Raw genomic sequence first — 21,741 nt, 5'->3', positions numbered from 1 at the left:
ACACCAAAAGAAACCTTCTACTTTCCATTATCATATCTACAAATATTTCAATGTCTCAAAATAGATTTTACGTATTATATTAACGATAATTTGCTACGACATTTCTTCCACTCCCCCTCAAATAATGGACTAGTCAAAAGGTTACTTTCGGTCATTCCAGGTGGCAATATGGAAGCAAGCTCTCCAAAACGGCAACCTGCTTCGGCTAAAACATCGCTTAGGCCAAAAACTTGACCATCTCCGATTTTTTCAACGTTAGGACCGTAACCATAAAGTAGGGAGATGTCTGTGGTGAAGTGTTTCAGCGTCTAGAGTAGCGAAAAACGGAGAAAAACATCGTTTTAGACACGTCGAAATTCATTTTTAAATTTTTGGTGGACGGAAAAAAAAGATGGAGGCAGACACAGATCGATTGACAGAGAGACGCGACTCGCAGGATTCCAGGCCGCGGGCGACCATGTACATTGTTTACATACAGTGCTGTGAGTAAAATATTTTCTTGGTTTAAGCGTTATTACAAGAGCGATAATGTACCAAGTATTGTGCTGCAAAGAAAGGGGCGGGGCCCTGTTTACTGACAGAATGTGATGCCTTATAAATTGTACATGTAAATTGTGACGTTACGTTTGTCATGGATATAAAGCAGTAGAGGTACAGTTCGAGTGATATAGGAGTGTGGTATCTTAGTACATCTACAGGGGCTATTAAATTAAAATGTAATTGTATTTATTGGCAATAAAACATATTTTAAGGGCCGAAGCACAGGCAGAACTAAAAGCTGGTAATGGCTGACCCACAAAACGTACAGACGACACGTAATGCAAGAGAACGAACAAACGTATTAGAATCTAATAAAAAATACTGGGTCAACTTCTTCTCGGTTAATTTTTTTAGGTACCCCAGAGCCATTTATTACATTTCTCCCACTCCCAGCAGTTTGAATCAAACAGGAACAGGGGAATTTATTTACATGGTAAATAGACTGTGTACTTTTTGGTTGTGGCTATCATAAGCTTAATTACTGTCACTCACCTTCCAAATATCAAATATACCAGGCACAATATGGTAATATGGTATATTAAGTACTAGTACTTGACTAACTATCATATTTTATAACAGCAGCATAGATTACCAACTTGCTGATTTGGCATGGTTAAATAACACAAAATTTGTAGATAATTAAATCATCAAGACATCAGTAGCTAATGTTATTCTTCTTTTTGTTGAGTCTAAGTGTTACGAGGGACCACTCAAACCAGGGAGAACCTTTGATCTTTTTGTTAAGTGTGACAGTGATGTCTTTTTTCAATGTGGTCCTTGGACAGCTTTGCTCAAACATGCATGAGACCTCCATTTAATATCCCATTTTGTGAACATCCCTAGTCAAAGTCAAGTACAACATCGGACAGAGCATGCCAGACATACACAGACATACACACAACATTAAAATGTTACATGTGTATGTCTGGTTTACAAATGTGGCAAAAAATTATATTGATTGCAGACATCTGCTTAAGTGAGTCTTTCTAAAGTTTTTTTTGTGGTTTACAACTTAATACCTGTTTTGATTTTGTGTGGCATTTACAAGTTTTATATACATGTATATCACTATTATGCCTCTTGGCTATTGAAGGATGTAAACTGATTTACAGTAGACAGTTCTCCGTATTTGTTTATAGAAAAATATGGTATTAGATCATAGATTTGACCACCTGATAGAAGATTGTCTCCCGGATCATCCCATACTCATCACAAACTTGATGAGGCAACTGCATTTAGAATGTTATATTTTTAAATATTTTTCTTTTCAGATTTTGTGACAATTGCAACCATTCTGGGCACAGGAATTCTCGGTGAGTAAATTTATACTACTTCTACCTTCCAAGTAACTTAACTATAGGCTCAATTAACAGATGATAGGTTCATTGACCAAGAATATGTTATGTTGCATTTTATTAGATAATAAAATGTTCCTCGTGTTTGTGTAAATTTGAATTTTCAAGCCTTTTGACTTTTTTTAAAATAAAGAGTATGAATGTTTATCATGTACAAAATGTATACAATCATGTACTACGTGTTTGTTTTACACTTCAGGTCTCCCAGTGACTCTGTCCCACTCAGGACTGTACCCATTCCTAGTGTCATTTCTCATAGGTTTTGTTATACAGGTGGGTATGCAAATTATGCATATTATTACTTCAGGGTACAGAACTGTTGTGGTGGCTGAGCTGTGGGTTTGTGTGTTCTCTGTCAGGTGCCAGACAGAGTAGGTTGACAGCAATGTGGGTGGAGGAAAGATTGACAGGCAGACACAGGAAAAGCTAACAAGGCTGGCATACAGGCTACTTCAGTCACTCTTCTGAGAATCTGTAGTGGTCAGTTATAAGTTTTAATTACTAGTAACAAACATAACAGCAAAACAAACAAGTCAATGGGTCCAATATGTGGTGGTAGAGCTTTGATATATAGAATATTTGGGACATACACAGTAAAATACATGTATGTCATGTTAATGATACATTTCTTTCCAACAGTGCTTGCTGGTATATTTCTTTGTGGAGATCCTGCAAAGAGCATATGCAGCTCAGGAGCAGATATCCAAGGTAGGGTGTGATTTCTTTTATCCTTGGAAGACCGTGAAGTTAATCTACTGGCTTAATCAATACAGTCTAATGATCTAATTTAGACTACAGTAAGTACATATTGTTAAGGGGTAGTCGGTACAATTCTTTGGGAATAAAATACAGTGTGTAAAACTTTATATATGAGGATAGGCATGTACATATACATTATCGTATCTTCATTAATAAATAATTATGATTTAAGACATAACAGTAAGTGCAGAAACTTTTGTATTGCATGGTTTTATTTTTACGATGACCTTGCATCGCAAAATGAAAACACAGTGATGTGTTTTTGTAAGTCTATTGAACATGTACTACAGAATTGTTTGAAACACAGACTTCAAACACTGGTACCGTGAACACCTTTTTTCTCGCCTACACCGCAAATAAAAACAGTGCAAATGTTTCTGCATCTGCAGTAGAAGGAGATAGAAATCTAAAGACTTTAATAGGGTTCCCTTGGTATAGCCAGCATCATGAAATATGCATGCCAAACTTGACACAAGAAGTCAGAGGGCCATCTCTCTGAAGAAAATTCAGTTACTGAGCAATAATTCAGTTACTCTGTGATAATTGTGTCTTGTTGCTAATTTTAGCTGCCCTTTGGTAACTATCACACGGCCATTATGGCAACAGTTGCCCAATAATTTGCAATTTATGATAAAACGTTAGATAAAGAAAACAAATTTGAGATTTAAGTTTTTCCTGACTTTTCTTTCTGACTGGAATATATATAGTGGGGAGGTTGTTTCTGGACAGAGAAAGACCCTTTGTTAAAGAAATCCAGCAAGATTGTTCCACTGCATGTTGTGGCAAGGGTGAAGGTGTGTTCAAACATTGTCCACCACTTACGCTTGCTTGGGTGATGAATTAAAGCAACATTATGTAATATAATAATATTTTGGTGCAAAAATTTTAATATTCTTGATATAGAAAATCCTTTTTGGGATTGTTATTTACTACCATTCTTCAGCACATTTTGTTCTGTCATATTTCTGACATCCTTTATCTTAAAATTTTTTAGTGAGTGCAAAAGTCCACATCCTGATTTTGTGACACCACTAAAATTACACACATAGATTAGAAGATTTACACATTTCCAGATTTCAATGACACTTGTGCAGTGTAATATTTTTGTACTTTCACTCCCTGAATGGCAGTACATAATAGGTCTGGTTCATTGAACAAAATATATTCAAATTGACTTTTTGTATTATCCTTCTGTTGCATAATGTTGCTTAAATGTAGAGGTGGTGGAAAGTAGTTGAAACCTTTCTCTTTTTGCTGACTTGCTTTTGATATGTTATTTCTGAGCTATTCAGGACTATTATTAATGCCTGTAATGTGTACTTTTGTTGTGTCAATAAAGTTCTCTGTAATGTCATGATCATATTGTTCAAACATGCAGCTGTTACAGACAGGTCTACTTCAGGCAAAAAAAGCAACTATCACCGTGACAGTTACTGTTAATTCAGAAACTTTTGCAATTGTTTTATTTCTTGCGTTTTGTGTTGAACTGTTATGTGTGTGTACAGCGGAATCGTTGCAATGCCAATATGTTTTTTTTTTTAAATAATTTACTGTTCAGCTGTAGTACAGAATTGTTGCAACTGCAAATAGTACCTCCATTTCCCTCTTACTGTAAAATAAATTCACTGCAAAGTGAATTCATTTTACAGTACATTTCTGCTTTGGGCTGTTGTCTGCAAGCTGCTCTAGAAGAATCAATACTAAAAAGAAGAAGATGTTGAAATTTTCATGGTTATTTTTATTAGCTGAAACTTTATTAGTTTCCCGTCCATCTGCACAGTCGCACATCTAAATCCTGAGTATTTGAAGCATCAATGAGGTTGATCTGAAGATGTTGTCATTCTCTTTGTCGCCTGTAGGGGGCGACGTTGAGCCATGAGCACATCCCACTTCAGGAGGAGGAGGATGAGGCTGATGAAAAGGAAACAAGTAAGATCAGTATTCACCCTTCATTGATAAATCCATTTTCTCTCTTTAACAATTATTGACCTCTGAACTATCACTTTCCACATCTACTTTTCCCTCTAATCTACTTTGACTTTTACTATAATCACTTTAATTAGAATAGAAGAATGTTTCCTTAGTGACACATTTATTCTATGACTTACTAAAATGTAAATATCACAATTTAACAGAACAATGATCTTAAAATTTCTTGTCTCATTGGCTAACAAATAAAAAAGAGTAACATATATGGCAGTACTAACTCTACATTATACCTTCTTGCATTTTCTGCATCTTTAAGTTTAAGTTAAACTTAAAGAGTATGCTTCTAATGTGTAACAAATTGCACATTACAACTTTATATTGACCATTTTAACATTTATCTATAACATTAATTGTACTCTTTTATCTAACATGGCTATGCGCCAGATCTAGTTTACAATTTTTAAAATTTCTTCTTCCCTTTTCATCCAAATGCCACATGTAGCTGAAACAGGTAAAACAATTTTGAAACAATTCTAAGCAGTTAGCAAAATTTGCCCAATAACACAGAGCAGTGTGCAATTTGTAAAATACAGTTGCAGCTTAAGCCAAACAAAGAAACCTATAATGATCTAGGATCACAAAGCTGGCAAAAATAGAACAGGTTTTCGGTTAGGGCTTGGTCACACATGTTTTGTGATAGCCGAACAATCACAAACTGAGGGAATTCTTTGGATAGTCATGCATGTGTCCTGCAAAATTCAGCTAGTATACCGGAAATACACAAAAGGCTGAGTCAGACTTAGAACCTTGTTTGCAGTTGGTTCTGTCACCCACTGCTTGAAAATTCAACGGCATCAAAATTGTATGATGGCCAACGACCAATGTGACCATGCCATAACTGTTTACTTAATATTTGCATAGCAGCGTAATTAATTTATGAAATTACATGTAGTACAACGATGGTTATTCCATCTTATTAGCTTGCTTTTTTTCTGTCCTGAAAGCTTTGTCATTTTGCTCAGTTACTAGGCACTTTTCATCTGTAACTGTTTCTTTGATATTCTGTTACCATTTACTAGACATGCTCATGTGATACTCCCAGCCAATGAGCCTTAGTTATAATATCTTTAGGTGTTGCTTCTTCTTTTTTCCTGGCAGTAAAATTATTTTGCTCAGCTATAGGACTGTTTGTTTTCTTCTGTTACTTTTTCTGTTTGATGTTCTGTTACCATTTACTAGACGGCATGCTAGTGGCAGGTCATGTGATCCTTCCCGGCCAATCAGCTATAAGACTGCCAAACCTGCACTTGCTGGGAGAGCTATTCCTGCCATGTGGGACCAGACAGATGTTTGATATTGTTGTCTTTCTCAACTTGTAAGTGTATATGGTGTGTGTCGTCTGCAAACTGACAGAAAATTACGCTTGTTTTTTTTTCAGGCACTGTTGCTATGGACACTTGACACCTGTATTCAAACTTAACCAAATTAACCTTATCCCAACAGTCATCAACAGACTGTAACCCCATTGCAGATTATATTGATTTGATGTATGGCCATATTGATTTGATTATATGGATGACACCCCAAAACTGACACTACCAACAAAAAAAGTTGGGCAAACAAAAAGTTACCTTTGTTTATTTATGAACTCTAATTGGTCAGGAAAGTTGAACAAATGACTTGACACAAAGAACAAGGTATTTTATGCCACTTGTTACCATCCTCCAATATTTGATTTTATTTCACAGCATATATTTCCTCCTTTTACAGCTACTTTGTAGTGTAAAGATAGACAACCAGTCACGGTGAACGCTTAAACTCAACTGGTTTATTCAATCTGCAACCGGCCGGTTCTAGAGCCCCTTCCCTCGAACGGTACCGGTATAGATCACCTGTTCGAACACGACGCTGGCACGTGCGCTGGCACGTGTTCGAACAGGTGACCGCGGCTCCGCCCAAGGGAGGGGATAGAACCGGCTTAATAAAACTAACAATACACATTGTTACAGTAGCATTCACAGTATGTTTGCAAACTTTTTCTTTAAATTTGATAAATTGATGCACGCATTGATGTCATCTATATCAAGTCAGTGTGGCCTTATTCAATGACATCAAAATGATCATTGATCAGGGATGATCTAATGGCATTGATCTGAAAGATCTTTGACACCAGCAGAAAAGGTGAAGTATTGATTGAGCTTTGTAGATGTCAAAGGTTACGACCCCAGATTGAACCCTGACCTTTTCTCTTTTTGCAGCAGATGGCATGCTGGCAGGTCATGTGATCCTGCCCAAGCGGTCGGAGATCAGGTCACCTGACCTGCACATGCTGGGCACCATGTTCCTGTCCTGTGGCGTGCAGCAAGCATTTGACATTATCGTCTTCTTACACTTGTACGTTTCAACTCTAGCTAGAGGTCTCCCTTCTGGTGCCAAGGTTTTGTTCTACGTTTCATAATCTTCTTTTTTTCTCATCATTTTTCCATCTATACATAATGATAAGACTAGATGACGTTGAGGATCCAAATTTTCTCCCTTGCTCTTTCTGTCCAAATTGCTGGCCTTCATTGGGTGGGTGGGAGGTGATTTTGACAATTGATTGATACAAATGTAGGTAGTCGTCTGAAGGTGACCTGCAGGTGCATTCAGGAAGTGACTCGATTAAATTACATCTACACCATACAATCCCAGGTTCCTCAGTTGCCAAAACACTTCCTGGAGGCCTGTGAACCAAAAGATCACAAAAACCCAAAATACTTCCCAAAAGTCTGAAATCTCCTTTTCTTGTCAACATTGTTATGAGTTTGACTTCCTTGGATAACCAGGATATTCGGTAGTTTATCTCAATCTTATTCTTCTTATTATAAACTTCCTTTGTTTTTAATACTGCAGTTGATTTTGGGACTGGCATGCTGGCTACAAGGACTTTTCCCCTTTCAAAATCTTCTTTTCCTAATTTCCAGTTACTCTTATTTCTTCATTGTTTGCTTTGGTTGCAGTGGTGTCCAGCATTGTTTCTGTATTTTATTTTGTGTATAATGCATTGCATAATTGTTTGCCTTGCCCTTATCCATGTGAAATTAAGCATAACTAGGAACAGTCTTCTCATAACATCGGCAGAATTAAAATTTTCTTACACCGCACTAAGCCACCAAAAATTTGACATATCGTTCAACAACTTTTGCAGATAAAAAAATACATTTCTGAAAATGTTTTTCATGTCCTGTAGTATTTCAAATCATACTCCTACATTATGCACCATATTCCAATCATGAAATAAAAATCCACATCCATTTTTGGTCACTCAGTGTTTACTTGCAGATTAGTGGAAAGTGTCTACTGGAAATGTAGAATCATTTCTAAGTGGAATTAAAATTGTTCTCCATTGATTAGAAAATGTTTGTCTTTTTTTTCATCAATCATCTTGTTGTGTGAGATTGTTCCTATTTTAGCATGTTAGAGTATAAAATGTAAATTGTAAATGTATCAAGATAACTACTTCAGTGTTCAGCAATCCATGTCATGCATTATTGTTTTTAATTTTGACGAAAATATTTAATCAAAAATAAATGCCTAGACACGACAAATTCAAGAAAAAAATTATATTGTAAAATATGTCTAGAGTTTTCAATTGATATATTTGCATGTACCCCATATGTATACTGACTGAGTCCCTCTTATCCACAGTATCTCAATCCTGATCAGCTATGCCCTGGCTGGAAGTGAGGCCTATGCTCAGATGTTTGGAGTCCCGTGAGTATTTACATGTAATAACATGTATTATACATAAAAGATGTTATACTTGTTTGGAGGAATTATGCCACAAATATCTGCTGAAATTACTCAAAATAATGTCAATAGTCACAAATGTTAAGGGCCATTGACTCAGAGGCTTGTCTATCACAGTAACTATGAAAATCAGTCCAATAAGAGCTCAGGATTCTCTTTATGGTAACAAACAGTTGTCAATATGGCAATGATAGGTCAATGTTTGCACCTTCGAATGCACAGATCAACTGGGTTTAAGATGAATCCCGACTTTCCTGACATAGATGTTGGCCATCAAGCTTCTAGGGGTGGTGGAAGGATTGCTAAAAGCGTGATTAGTCAGGCCAGGACTTTTATACCTTTTCACTTAAGATGTTTTTTGTTCTATTTCAGACATTTCTACGTGATCCCAGGGTTTGTGTGGATCCTGACATTTGCCATCGTGTTCACCCAAACCCTGATGCAGCCTGTCATCTCTCTCTTCACACTGGTCAAGGGCAGTCTGCTCATAGCCACAGTAGGTACATGTACAATATGGGGAGGGAGGTTCATAATGCTACTGTAACAGTACATATATGGGGAGGGAGGTTCATAGTGCTACTGTAACAGTAGATATATGGGGAGGGGGGTCATGATGCTACCATAGGTATGGGAAGGGGAAGTCAGTTTGGAAAAAACCTTGGCTTCAATATAACAATTGTTCTGAGACCTAGGAATCACCTTTGGACAGGAATTGCAAAGGTAGAAGTTATATTTGTGGCTCATCTTAATAGTATTAATTGAAGGTAAAGGTAGACCTGTAGCATTTTTTCAGGCCATAGGGCAGTTTGTTGGTAATCCACTGTCTGGCACACAGTATTGGAAGGCAGAGCCCATCCCTCTCTTTCTACTGCCTTTTACCTCCCCATTTTACACCAGTGTTGACTGGAGTGAGGAACGTCGTGTCAAGTGCATTTCCCAAGGACACAACACCTACATGTAGCCAGGAATGCCAAGTATGAAACCCACAACCTCTCCATGTCATGTCCGCTAGCCTAACAATTGGCCATCCAATGCCACATAATGATATAGTTCATCAACTTTACTTTACCTGCAGGTGGTGGTGACGTTCTTTGTTGGAGCTGAGGTGTCCCAGGGCATCAGTAATGACTTCCACTACATAGGAGCTCCCTTCCTCATGGGCACAGTGGCACTAGGTACACTGTAATTTTTCTTTATTTGTTGTATGTATGTTTTGTAAATAAGTACAAACCATGTAAGACCTGATTTTTAATATACCGGTGTGGCTTTCTTTTATAAGAACACAGCATTGGTGTCTGCTCAGGATTCGAACCCAAAACCTTTAGATTCTAAACAACTCTGACCACAAGACCACGCCACCTTTGTTGTGATAACTATGATGTTTTGTGTACAGGAGGAGTTGTGAATGTGATGCCCATGCTGTATCAGAAGATATCACCAGTTACTGCTCAGGTCAGTTCAGGACAAAGACTAGGAAGAGTTTTTGTAGCAAGTGACAAGCCTCAATGTCAGCCTTTTTTGCTTAGTGCATTCTAATGGCTTAGTGCGCTTGCAAATCAAACAACATGAAATTCGAAAGTACTGTGTAAAAGCTGAATATCGGAATCTCCCATGGGATTGCTTCTAGGTCTATATTTTTAGTTAAAGCCATGGGAAACTACGCTGTAGATTCTTGACTGCTGTTTTAATGTACAGTGTTCGAAATACCTGTCTGCAGTCTGCAATCTGCAGATAGATGTTCAAGATTGCAGAAGAAAAATTTATACAATCTGCAATTTTGCAGAAGGAAAAATAGGTTCCATAGTTTTCAATTTAGCAAACTAGAACTCTCAGGCCCCAAGAACAGACAACACTTAAGCTCCAACAACAACAGGAGCTTCTTCACTAATTTGCATTATCATTGTCTTGACTTGTTTATCTTTTGTTTCCTTTTGGACGTCCAAAAAATTGTCTTCACTAATTTGCATATCAATCAATAGTTCATGTTATAAACCTAAAATTCTCCTGCAGTCCAGTAATGCAAGAAATTTACAAAGCTAACAGTTATATATGATGTAAAACAAGACATTATCGGTTAGAGTATGTTGTAGTATAGAGGCTTGTGTATTTGCAGAAAGTATTTCCAAATTGCAGAACAAAATTTTGACTCTTCTGCACTATTGCAGAGCACAGAAAAAAGTATTTTGACCACTGATGTAGGAATCACTGTTGTACTGTACTTTGGTGCCTTTATCATGCCATGAGACTGCTGTAGTACTGTGGTACCTTTCCTTCTGCCAGGTGAAGCACTTTCGTGGAGCTGTGGTAGCCGGGATTTCCACCTGTACTGTTCTCAACATCCTCTGGTGGGTTGAAACACAATTTTCACAGTATTAATGATAAAAAACAGTTATTTCTGATCAGTGGTAAAACAGCTGAGTACAGGAAGATATAACATACAACTGAGTTTTGTCCTTGGTGCTGAAATGTGGATGACTGGGCAGTTGTCAAGTCAACTCAGCTTTACACATGAAAACTGTTACTCAAGCAACTGGACATGTTTGTAAGACTTTCAGATATTTCCTTTGGTCTCCAGTAAAAGTTGTATTCTTCAAATTGTATACATGAAAATGTAGCATACAAGTGAGTTTTGTCCTTGGTGCTGAAACATGGATGACTGGGCAATCGTCAAGTCAACTCAGCTATACACATGAAAACTGTTACTCAAGCAACTGGACATGTTTTTAAGACTTTCAGACATTTCTTTTGGTCTCTAGTAAAGATGTTTCCTCCCTTTAAGGTGCTGGCCAGTTCTCCACATTGTTCCCCATGAACCTCTTTGAATTCATTGAAGATCTTTCCTCCTTTTAAGGTGCTAGCCAGTTCTCCACATTGTTCCCCATCAACCTCTTTGAATTCACTGAAGATGTTTCCTCCCTTTAAGGTGCTGGGCAGTTCTCCACATTGTCCCCCAGCTGCCCTGCAGTCCCATGTCTGTTGTAGGGAACGCCACAGACTCCCCAACTGTAGTTACCCCAGCGAGTGTCGTCACCACTGTATCAACCAGTCCTCCTGTCAGCCCAGCCTGTGCACACAACCTGTCACTACAGAGGTGAGGAGACCTAAACAGGAAGGAGAAGGAGTGGACAGTATGAAATATCTCATATCGTCTATCTCTTAGTGTAATTATTCAACCGTTGGGCCACCACAAAAGACAAATAGTTTTCTCCTCATTTTTCTGTATCTTTGTTAAGTTTTATTGAAAGTGTTTTGCCTGTCCATTCTCTAATATTATCCTTAATCTTTTCCATCACCTGTCATTCTGTCTTAATTACATTGTTCCTTGCATAATGGATTTGGCAAGTTTTTATGACCGTGACACATGGTTCATACCACATCAGTTTCTGTTTCTTTACTGCAGTTAGGAGGTATTTGTATGGACCTATGCTTTGTTTGAGTTTTACTATTTCTGTGATGAGAAATCAGAGATTTCAGACCTCTAGGAAGTGTTTTTGGGTTTTGATGAATGTTTTTAACCAATGGAAGGGATTGTGTAATCAGGTATTACACACAGTCATCATTATATTTCATTGCTTCTACAGATCTGCAGACAATGGAGAAATTGCAACCCTCCCTCTTACAGAGGTGAGTACTGCTATATGTCTCTACCACATGTATGCTTCCCATGTCCACATACTTGCAGTACAAGTTCCAATTAGCCTTCAGGCACAAACATGCAAATAAACTTTTCTATATTTTGTTGGCAGATAATCCAGACCATGCACCCTGAGTTCTCATGGGTAGCCATCCTGGTGCAGTTATTCATCATGATCAGTATTACTGTGTCTTACCTGACCCTGGGGTCAGCCATGCACCATACAGGTCAGTATTACTGTGTCTTACCTGACCCTGGGGTCAGCCATGCACCATACAGGTCAGTATTACTGTGTCTTACCTCACCCTAGGGTCAGCCATGCACCATACAGGTCAGTATTACTGTGTCTTACCTCACCCTGGGGTCAGCCATGCACCATACAGGTCAGTATTACTGTCTTACCTCACCCTGGGGTCAGCCATGCACCATACAGGTCAGTATTACTGTGTCTTACCTCACCCTGGGGTCAGCCATGCACCATACAGGTCAGAGATTTAAAGGTTAAAGGCCTTTGCATTCTCATGTAATTTTTTTATATTGTAACTCCAGATTGCTCATAGTCATATGTTTTTCTCAATTTTGTATACTTCTTCAAGGATGAATTTGGAAGTCTTAGTATATTAGATCTGCAAATGGTTCAACAATTTGTTCGGTGTAAGATAATCCTAACCGTATGAACCTGGTGGGTGAAGCCAAAGGCGGGAGTTATACCGGCTAATACAGATCTAGATACAGAAACAGAATATATTGAAGATGTAACTAAGACTATTGTCCATAATTAATTTTTCCACTTATACAGGCCTCAGGCTTAATGATTTGTTACTCCATCTTTCCCCTCCCAGTTGTTGGCTGGGTGGAGGGTTCCTGGAATGAGCCTGGGTTCTGCAGATATGCTCCCATCTTTGAGGGGATCTGCAAATGCTGCACGCCCAAATGGTAAGGAATAACAAACTGTATACTCTGAGATGTACATGTAGCTATGTACATCTCATCTGTATCTCGAAATCCTTTTTGTCTGCATACCTGCACAGCAGGTAGCATTGAAAATTACCTACACCAGACAAGTTTTACCTGCACCACTCACAATATAAAATACATTCAACAATGTACATAAAGTGTGCTAACATAATGTACCATCCAGATACATGAGACTATTTTTCTGACATTTTGTTCATCTACACGTATAACATAATGCATTAAACTTTAAATTGTGTGTTTTTCAGTATCTGCCAGTCTCTGATCTCCCTCTTCATATTTGCCATTGTCTTCACTGTGGCAATGTTAGACCCAAAGGTAAGAATAAGTATCTCCCAATTTTCCCAACAGCATCCATAAGATGTTGAACAGATTTAGAGATTTTGCAAAATTTATTCATATTTTGAAGATGTACATTTTTACACTTCTGTTTGTTTTTCCCCAGGGTTTTGTAGAGATCCTGGACCGAGGAACGTCACTCTTCATCAACCTGGAGTGTGGAATCTTCATCTTCCTCATGGTGCGCAACGCTAGAACTGGAACATTCAGGTAGGGTTTTAACACGAGGAAAATACTGGGACTGTTTTTGTGTCAATATGTACAAGTTAGACCAAACTGACTTGATTATGGACCATAATCTATTCTGTTTGGTAGCTATACCAGATTGAAGGAATTCTAGAGATGCAATATTTGCTCACAAAGCTCCCTGAGTTGGTATATACCGGTACATGTAGGTCGTTTGGAAAAAATATATATATTCTAGTTACTCGTTTAGTCATTATTGTTTGCAAGTATTTCAAACCCTATATGTAGATGGAATGGATCCAAATGTATCCTAAGTGTACATTTCCTTTTTTGTCAAAGAAATTTATTAATACTTACTCAGGTCCTCCCCCTACATCAAAGTCTAAACTTGATCTTCTGTGCCTGTGTTCTGTGTTCCAGCACCCTGGACATTCCGCTGGAGACTCCCTGGCTGCTGTACCACCTCCACTGGCTGGTGGCGCTCTACTTCACCTTTGCTGTCGGCTATGACATCGTAGACTCCATATACGAAACAGCCGCATAGGCGGAACAGGAGTGTGTAGAACATAATGTAGCCATGTGGGGTCAGAAACAACCAGCTCTTTGACTACATACTAGATAATTTCTTCCGGGAAGTATTGTTTTGGGTGGTGCTGATGTAGGAGGAGTTTGTATGTTTGGGTTCCAAACATTGCATCAGGCTACATTACAGGAGAATGCCAGGCCACATGAAGTCATTGGCAGAATGTACTGGACCTGCATGAAAACCATAATGTATTGTGCATAGCACTTCAGTAGAAAGTCTCATATAAGGTCTTATTCGTTTCCAAGTGTTATGTTGATAAAGATACCGTCTGCAACAGGCACAATTCTGATGCAACGTTGGCCAAACATCCAGTGAAAATCATGAAAAATCAGGGTTTAGCACAGGCCTAGTACGTTTTGCTGACATGTTGGCCACAGTACAGTATGTGTAGGAATTCAGTGGTGTAAAATCCAGTGAAATTACATTGTACCACCATCTCCACAGTTTCAATACATTCACAAAAACTTGAAACACGTCCTGGAAGTCTGAAATCCCTGATTTCTTGGAAAGTTGATGGTGTAACTTTGCAAGGCATACATGTATATAGGGATAATGTTTTAGAATTCTATTCCAATAGCTGTATATTAGGGAACAGTTTAATGTTGCATAGAATGTATCAGTCTGTGTGGAGAATTACATCATTTTGGATAACGCCATTGTTAATGTGCAATACTCTTTTGAAACAAGCTGGTCTATTTTGTCAGACAATACTAAATGTAAGAGCTTTGTCAGTAGCCAGTACCTTATGTATAAGTACAGTGTCATTATATGCAGATTCTTTGATTATTATTTGTTCAAAAGTGCAGTGAAAGATCTTGAAATCCTTTTAGCTTAATGTTCCTTACTTCTTAAAGGCACTCAAAGTGATATCAGGGCAGTAAAAATGGATTTTCAAAGTCAATTTTCTGGTCATTTTTTAAACGTAGTCATGCAAGTGAAATCAACCCTATACCATAGCATATTTATATCTGTCAGGCAAAAATGTAATATCACTGAAAGTGGTTTGTTCTAGCTATTTATTGGTGGTATCAAAAATTGAAGGGACTCCTCACATAGCTTGTGTGGGGGCTATTTCAAATGCTTCAAGTACTATGTAAAATAAAATGTGCTAAGATATAGATTGAAGAAAATGTCAATACCAGACAGATTTCCTCATCCAAAACATTTTTTGTATTGCCAGTCTGAAATTGCGTTTGGATGCCTTTAATAAATGTGTCTAGGTCTTGTAGAATGTGACATTTTGTGATGCTCTACCTCTTATATATGTTGTAAACATACTAGTAGCATGTGACCTCAGTATATTAGAAATATATTGTGTAGTAGAGCTTAGTGCATTTTGTAAGTTATTCTTAATGTTTGTGAAGTAATGTTGTAAATGTGCCTTATTTGAAATGCGACCACTACCCAAGGACCTGATTACACTTTTAAAGAGTTGCATGGAATATTGTATAAACTTATTATATTGTGAGGTCTGAGATTTGATGACAGGGAACAATCATGTCATTCATTTTATGTGTGATAATGTGCACTATTCTACTGTAAATGAAGAACATTTACTCACATTATTTAAGAACAAAATGGTTGAAAATATTTGTTAAAAAGGGCCAAAAAATATGTGAGAGATTTTCAGAGTTATCGAAAATGCTATTCATTGGTTAGGGAGTTTGTTGTTGTTGACACTGTATGTGAGTCAGTTGTAAACCGGCATTTTAGAACTTCAGATGAAAAGGTCATAGCAGCCAAAGCAAGCAAGCTGCAAAACAAAGTTGTATACCCATATAAACTTGTGTTAAATTTTCCGAGATGACTGGCTTTCTCAATTCAACTTCTTGTTTTTGTAAGACCTGTCTGTTAGTGCAATGTGTCGTGTTCACAATTTGTGTGATGTCATCATTCCTATGATAATACATAAACCAGTTTTCATCCAAATGTTTAGGATACAAATGTTTTGTTCAGTTTTAGCACTATTTATTCATTCCGTGGGGTTACAGACTCCAATCCAAGCCCTCGTTTAAATCTTCTCAATGTATTGCAAAACTGTTATACAGACACCAGTCATTTAAGATTTTAGCAAATGACAGTTGTTGAAAAGACAAATACCTGGCATCAAAATACTTCTTGGTGTTGAAATAAAAAGTTACTGCTGCAATGATAAGATAAAAAATGTGTGAACTTTATTACAGAAATACATACTGGAGAGCTGATATATGCACTTAGGTAAATATGAACTGTCTCTGTTCATGTTCTTGTGTAACGTGCATTTTTCTATACATGTTCAACATTTAAAAAAGCAGGGTTACATGTAAGTGATAACAATATACATTGTGGAATCAAAGCTATAGAAGTGACCACCTCTGCATGTACATAAGGACCACTTGGCCAATGTGACCACTTTTTGGTTTATAATTTTCCCATTCTCACAAGAATCCTGTCTATGGTGACCACTTGTTCAAATAGACCAGATTTTGTTGGTCCCGAGTGGTCTTTTGGACAGTTCTGACTGTACAATATGTAGTATACCTTCTGTGAAAAACAAGGAAATTACCAGTACATTTTTGCCACAAATAGGAACGTGTTAATTTGAAGAAAGATAGTCGAAAGTATGGAATGATAGCTACAAATACATAATCAAATTCCCAATCCGTATATTACAGTACTCGCACAATAGTAAGAACTGCTTAAACTTGAGATATTTATCAGAAGATGGATTAACCTAGCTGACCTGTACAAGAACAAGAGAAAAAGGAACTGCACCATTCTGTTGTTGTAGAGTCAAGTCATAGTCTTTTGAGACTTAATGACACAGATTGTACAAGAAGTGACCTGGCTGAAGGGATCTGGGATACTAGTAGTCAAATTTACATTATTTTACATGTCAATGAATCAAACATTCTGTCCTCTTATTTTCATCCAGCACATTCAGATTATGACTGTCACAGCTGATAGAATATACAAATGTAATTAATATATTTTCATAGAAAGTCTGCCATGGAATATCACCAGAGGATTGTAGACAAATGCAAAAGCAGTTCAGGTGGCATTGTCAGTGCAGGGCTCGAAATACTTTTTTGTGCATACATTGTGGTGGTTAAAATTAGACTTAGCAACTTGGAACTTAGCAAGTACTGATCATACTAAAACTGCTCAGAAACCATTGCTACATTGTATTATTTGTTTTGTAGGTGGTAGCAGTCAATGCAGCAGAGAAAAATTCACCTACAACTTCAGTACAAGTACGCATAATCATAAACTCAGTACAAAGCTAGTTAGGTGCAGGTAGACAACAGAAATACCTGTACCTGCACAGCTCCAATTTCACCTGACCTGCATATATATTATGGATGAGTGAGCATATATACATGTAGGTGGTATTTCGAACCTTACAGTTCAAATCAAGTCTAACAAACTGAATGCATCAGTTCACTTCTTGTTCTTAGTCTTGTTGTAGATGAGCTCGCGGAAGCTTCCCATGATCTTGTTTTCCCGTTTGGAGCGCTCCTCCTGGTTGAAGTTGGCGAGCGCCCGTTTCTCGTCAGCGTTGTAGATCTGGTTCTCCTTCCGCAGACGGACGGCCTCCATACGCCGATGTCTGGTGGGGGAGAGGTGCGTAGTTAAAATAACTGGTGGTGATTGGTTCATTTAAGGCAATTTTACATATTCTTACATCTCTTAATACCTTTGCCAAGAAGGTAATGTTTTCTGTAGCATTGTATCAACACCATAACTCATGAAGGCTTGTATGGATTGCCTTGATATTTGGTATGTGGGTAGGTCTTGAAGATACAATATAGAAAAAGGTGGAAAAAAGTGACATAATTTTGGGCTTGCAATGTGTTCTCAATAGCATTATAGGTAAAGCATCTTACTCTTATCAAAAGAGTTATCAACTTTACAGCAAGAAATAAGATGACCCAGAGGTTGACCCACCTGCTGCCGCTCATGACATAACCGGAATCTTCAAACGTCTGGATCTCATCTGACGTCAGACCAATCTCACCACGGCGCGGGATCCTCTTCCCTTCCTGTACAAACGCAGCCATGGCCGCACCCTCACCCGGCAGCAGGGCGTGGCCGTAACTATGGAAACAGGGTCAAGGGTCACTCACCAGTCTCACATAATGATGAGCTCAAAAAATGTTGTGTTCAAAATATTCAAAATTTACATTTCAAAAAATTCTATAGTGCAGTAGTCACACAAAGAAGACATATTTGCATGTTGTCATGAAGTTGTAGTTGAGAGGTCACTGAAAAAAAAATTACAAAAAGGAAACACGACAAAAAATGATGTACAGTAGCTTCAACTCTGTACTTGACTTACTTAGTCAGACCTCCACTGGCACCGCCTGATGTCAGAGGGTCTGGTCCTATCATCTCATTACTCAATGTTCCTGGACAGAAATGTAGAACAGCAGTTAGTGTCATTTAAATATTGACAGGTGTCACCATGTGTTTTCATGTAGTCCCCAATATCATTGCCTAGAATTTTATGTTGATAGTGGCATTTGTATGTGGATATGTACATGTACGTGTATGTGGTTTAAGAATATCATTGGGTGGAGAACATGATCAACTCTTAAAATTCATAAAAATAAGGCTATTATTTGCGTAATTAGTGAAAAACATTTTATAACATACGCATAAAGTCATAATGCTTAAAGACATTATTTGGCAAAGGTATGAGGTGATGGCACTCTAGTTGTTCTCATTTAGTATAGTTGGGGCATCATCACCAGAAAGCTTTTATTTAAAAAAGTCCTGTAATTTAATGTGCAAAGATTGGGTGTGTTAACAGTTCGTTCAGTGTGATAGCTAGCTGCCGCCATGCCACGTGCCTGTGAAGCTGGTGTTATGCTGAAGGGCGGTTATACCGGCTATACAGATACAGATACATCCTTGTACAGTACTCACTTTTCCTTTCAACATAGGTGACCTCCTCCTCAGAGTCCGAGTCAGAATCACTGCTGCTGCTGCTTACTTGCTTCTTCTTCTTCATCTTCATCTTCTTGGCCTTTTTACTGTGTAAGATACGAAATGTAAAGGTAAGTACATTTACATACAATCTGTGAGGACATAGGGGCAGTGGGTTGTCAATTCACTGTGTCTATCAAGGCACAGTATTTGAAGGCAGAGCCCATCCCTCCCTCTCCTTACACTGCCTTTTACCTCCCCAACCAAAGGCAGGTACCCATTTTACACCTACAATGTAGGTGGAGTCAGGAAAGTCGTGTAAAATGGACACAAGCACACAATGTGTAGCCAAGAATGCCAGGAATACAAGACTGTAGCTTACCTTTTCTTCTTGTGTTTTCTCTTCTTTGATTTCTTCTTTTTGGCTTCTTCTGGGGGGAAAGAATATGTAGTGTTAACTAACATCTATGAAGAAAATGAACTTCTGTCAGACTTAAGTCAAGTATAACTTGAATAAAACCTTATAATTAAAAACCAGGACAAGACAGCCCACCTTCTGAGTCTGGGCTGTCATCACTACTGTCATCCGAGTCATCAGAACTGTCTGAACTTCTGCGCTTCTTCCTCTTCTTAGACTTTCTCTTCTTACTCTTCTTTTTCTTCTTCTTCTTTTTGTCTGGAATGTTAACAAATAGTGGCTGTTTTATAGAAATAGAAATAATGTACATAGAGAAAAACTAAACAATTTGTATAAAAGTATATGTGTGTAGAATAGAAAGACATATTTAGGAAAATAATATACATGTAGCTGCAAAATTCTCACCATTAACAGTATAACAAACAGCCTGATAGTTTATGGATGTAAGTTTATATGTATCTAAGAATGTATATGGTATCATACCTTCTGAATCATTCCCACTACTGCTGCTATTCTCACTGTCTTCTTGTGGAGAGTGTGCATCAGAACTGCAGTGTAAGACAAAAAAGTTCCATTGTTATTACAACCTGCATCAAACAAACGACATTATCTACACTATTGTTTAGAGGGAACTTGATTTACTAATATAAATAGTTAAAGCCTTCAGAAATAATAGGATAGCTTTGGGGTGGAGCCAGCAGGAATTAGAGGGTGACATGGGGGATTCAGGAAGCCATAAATTACACAAGAGTCCCTCTAATACTTCAAGAAATCTGACTCTGATAATGATATCTCCGATAACCATTTTCAGTGAGCCATGGTGTAACTTACTCGGGGTCTGGATGGTCGGGAGATCTTCCCCAGATCTCAGGAGCTCCCATCATGCCGATTCTCTCCCGCTCTTCTCGTCTCCTAGGCAACGGGTACAAGAACATACATCAGCAGGTAAGAGTTACAGACTGCAGTTCATAAACCTATCACTAGGAGGAGCTTAACAATGATAAAGAAGTTGTCAGTGCTAAACAAAATATATGAAATTTTTGTTACATGTATCTACTCTGGCTAAAGAGCTTATGACTGCAGTTTAAAAATCCGTCACTAGGAGGAGCCACTGACAAAGTTGTTTGTACTAGTACACATGTCTGTAGCCATACCTCTCCATGAAGGCTGCCTGTTGGTCGTCCAGTCCGTGGTTGCGGGCCCTGTCCGTGTGTCTGTGACGGGGTGGACCATTATCTCGTGATGACCCTGTCTGATGTCTGTCCCATTCTCTACAAAAAAATCATAGAAACGTGCTTGAGTTTGCAGATAAGAATCTATTCTTGTGTAGTTAACCTATCAAACTTCAATGATTTTTTAGACACACAAATTACATGGTCACTGAGCCATCACTTTATTGTTTCATTTGAAGAAAGGTCACAAAATCCTTAAATACTGCACTTCCCAGAAGTCAGACATCTCTAATTTCTTCACATACAATGTTCTTACATCATTTGCATTTACGGTACAACCTGATTGTTTTTACCTGTGTTTGTCTGAGGAGTGTACGTGTACATCCCCATTCCTGGACTTCTGTTTGGGACTCCTGCTTCTGTATCTGCTTCTGGGGACAGAGAATCAAAGGAGAATGTTTGAAGTGAGGTAACGTTACATTTGTAGGAAAATATTTCTGAATCAGTATTGTTGGAGGTATCATTTTTATTGTCTACTCTGTCAAGGTATCTCAGCCAGATATTTGTTGTTTGTTGTATTCTTTATTTATTCATGAAAGCTATGCGCTTTTCATAATTTGAGGTCCTGCTTAGCTAGAAGAACTTACGTGTAGGGTCAGACAAAAATACGTAGAGGTATAACAACAATACGTTACAAATTCATTTGTTGCTTGTTGCAAGAAGTAGAAAACAACTACACAAAAAAATTGTAGTTTGATTTTATTAACATCATTAACCTGGACACAATAACCACCAAGTCTGTCTACAAAAATTTATAAACGTCTATCTCACCTGTCGTCACTCTCCACTCTGCTGTGATGTTTTCCTGTCCTGTCGTTTTCATGCTTGATTTTCGAGTCTTTGTAACTCCTGTGAACTGGACTTCGGGACCGCCGCCGGACAGGACTCCGGCTTCTCGACCTCGAGTAAGACCTACTCTGGGGCATCTTCGTCTTAAAATTGGTAAAAATGTCTTAAAATTCAGTAAGTATTCAGTTCTTTTCCAGTCGAAACTATCGAGTGTGAAGAAGAAAGCATCGACACGACGTCACTTGGCGCATGCGTGGTAAGGCTGATGATAAAGTTGAAAGGTCAAAGTTTATTGAAAGGTG

General features: G+C 38.0%; 2 protein-coding genes across 11 annotated transcripts; one reads left to right on the top strand and one right to left on the bottom strand.

Moving 5' to 3' along the window:
* Positions 1–131: 131 nt before the first annotated feature.
* On the top strand, positions 132–17,273 carry LOC109477809. Of its 10 annotated transcripts, none has more exons than XM_019779208.1 (20): positions 132–482; positions 1,812–1,853; positions 2,095–2,168; positions 2,535–2,603; positions 3,362–3,448; positions 4,514–4,583; positions 5,086–5,094; positions 6,845–6,977; positions 8,271–8,336; positions 8,745–8,868; positions 9,448–9,547; positions 9,766–9,824; positions 10,653–10,717; positions 11,296–11,463; positions 11,954–11,996; positions 12,119–12,233; positions 12,849–12,942; positions 13,230–13,299; positions 13,427–13,530; positions 13,927–17,273. In XM_019779208.1, exons 1-20 carry the CDS (start codon positions 392–394, stop codon positions 14,048–14,050), a joined length of 1,707 nt encoding a protein of 568 aa, XP_019634767.1. In that variant the 5' UTR covers positions 132–391; the 3' UTR covers positions 14,051–17,273. The 10 variants fall into 10 exon arrangements, with proteins under 10 accessions (XP_019634767.1, XP_019634766.1, XP_019634765.1 ...); XM_019779207.1 differs by having other exon boundaries at positions 6,842–6,977; XM_019779206.1 differs by lacking the exon at positions 6,845–6,977 and adding an exon at positions 5,823–5,958.
* LOC109477810 (NF-kappa-B-activating protein-like) lies at positions 16,245–21,668 on the bottom strand. Its single transcript, XM_019779216.1, has 11 exons — positions 21,422–21,668; positions 20,944–21,021; positions 20,573–20,689; positions 20,250–20,330; positions 19,902–19,966; positions 19,554–19,676; positions 19,383–19,431; positions 19,001–19,107; positions 18,411–18,480; positions 18,020–18,169; positions 16,245–17,681 (listed from the first exon to the last, which is right to left on the bottom strand). Exons 1-11 carry the CDS (start codon positions 21,574–21,576, stop codon positions 17,513–17,515), a joined length of 1,164 nt encoding a protein of 387 aa, XP_019634775.1. The 5' UTR covers positions 21,577–21,668; the 3' UTR covers positions 16,245–17,512.
* Between the last annotated feature and the right edge of the window lie 73 nt (positions 21,669–21,741).

Source organism: Branchiostoma belcheri, unplaced genomic scaffold (assembly GCF_001625305.1).
Source record: "Branchiostoma belcheri isolate BF01 breed outbred unplaced genomic scaffold, Haploidv18h27 scaffold41, whole genome shotgun sequence".
Lineage (NCBI taxonomy): Eukaryota > Metazoa > Chordata > Leptocardii > Amphioxiformes > Branchiostomatidae > Branchiostoma > Branchiostoma belcheri.
The sequence above is the reverse complement of the archived record's forward strand: the minus strand, read 5'-3'. Positions and strand labels throughout refer to the sequence as shown.

Bases quoted from the DNA above. Each gene is read 5' to 3' on its own strand.
- LOC109477809 (XM_019779207.1), top strand. From the start codon at position 392: ATGGAGGCAGACACAGATCGATTGACAGAGAGACGCGACTCGCAGGAT. The intron at 9,825-10,652 runs GTCAGTTCAGGA...TCCTTCTGCCAG, and splicing joins TATCACCAGTTACTGCTCAG to GTGAAGCACTTTCGTGGAGC. The intron at 12,234-12,848 runs GTCAGTATTACT...TTCCCCTCCCAG, and splicing joins GTCAGCCATGCACCATACAG to TTGTTGGCTGGGTGGAGGGT.
- LOC109477810 (XM_019779216.1), bottom strand. From the start codon at position 21,576: ATGCCCCAGAGTAGGTCTTACTCGAGGTCGAGAAGCCGGAGTCCTGTC. The intron at 19,677-19,901 runs GTATGATACCAT...TTAACATTCCAG, and splicing joins TAGTGGGAATGATTCAGAAG to ACAAAAAGAAGAAGAAGAAA. The intron at 19,108-19,382 runs GTAAGCTACAGT...TATCTTACACAG, and splicing joins AGAAAACACAAGAAGAAAAG to TAAAAAGGCCAAGAAGATGA.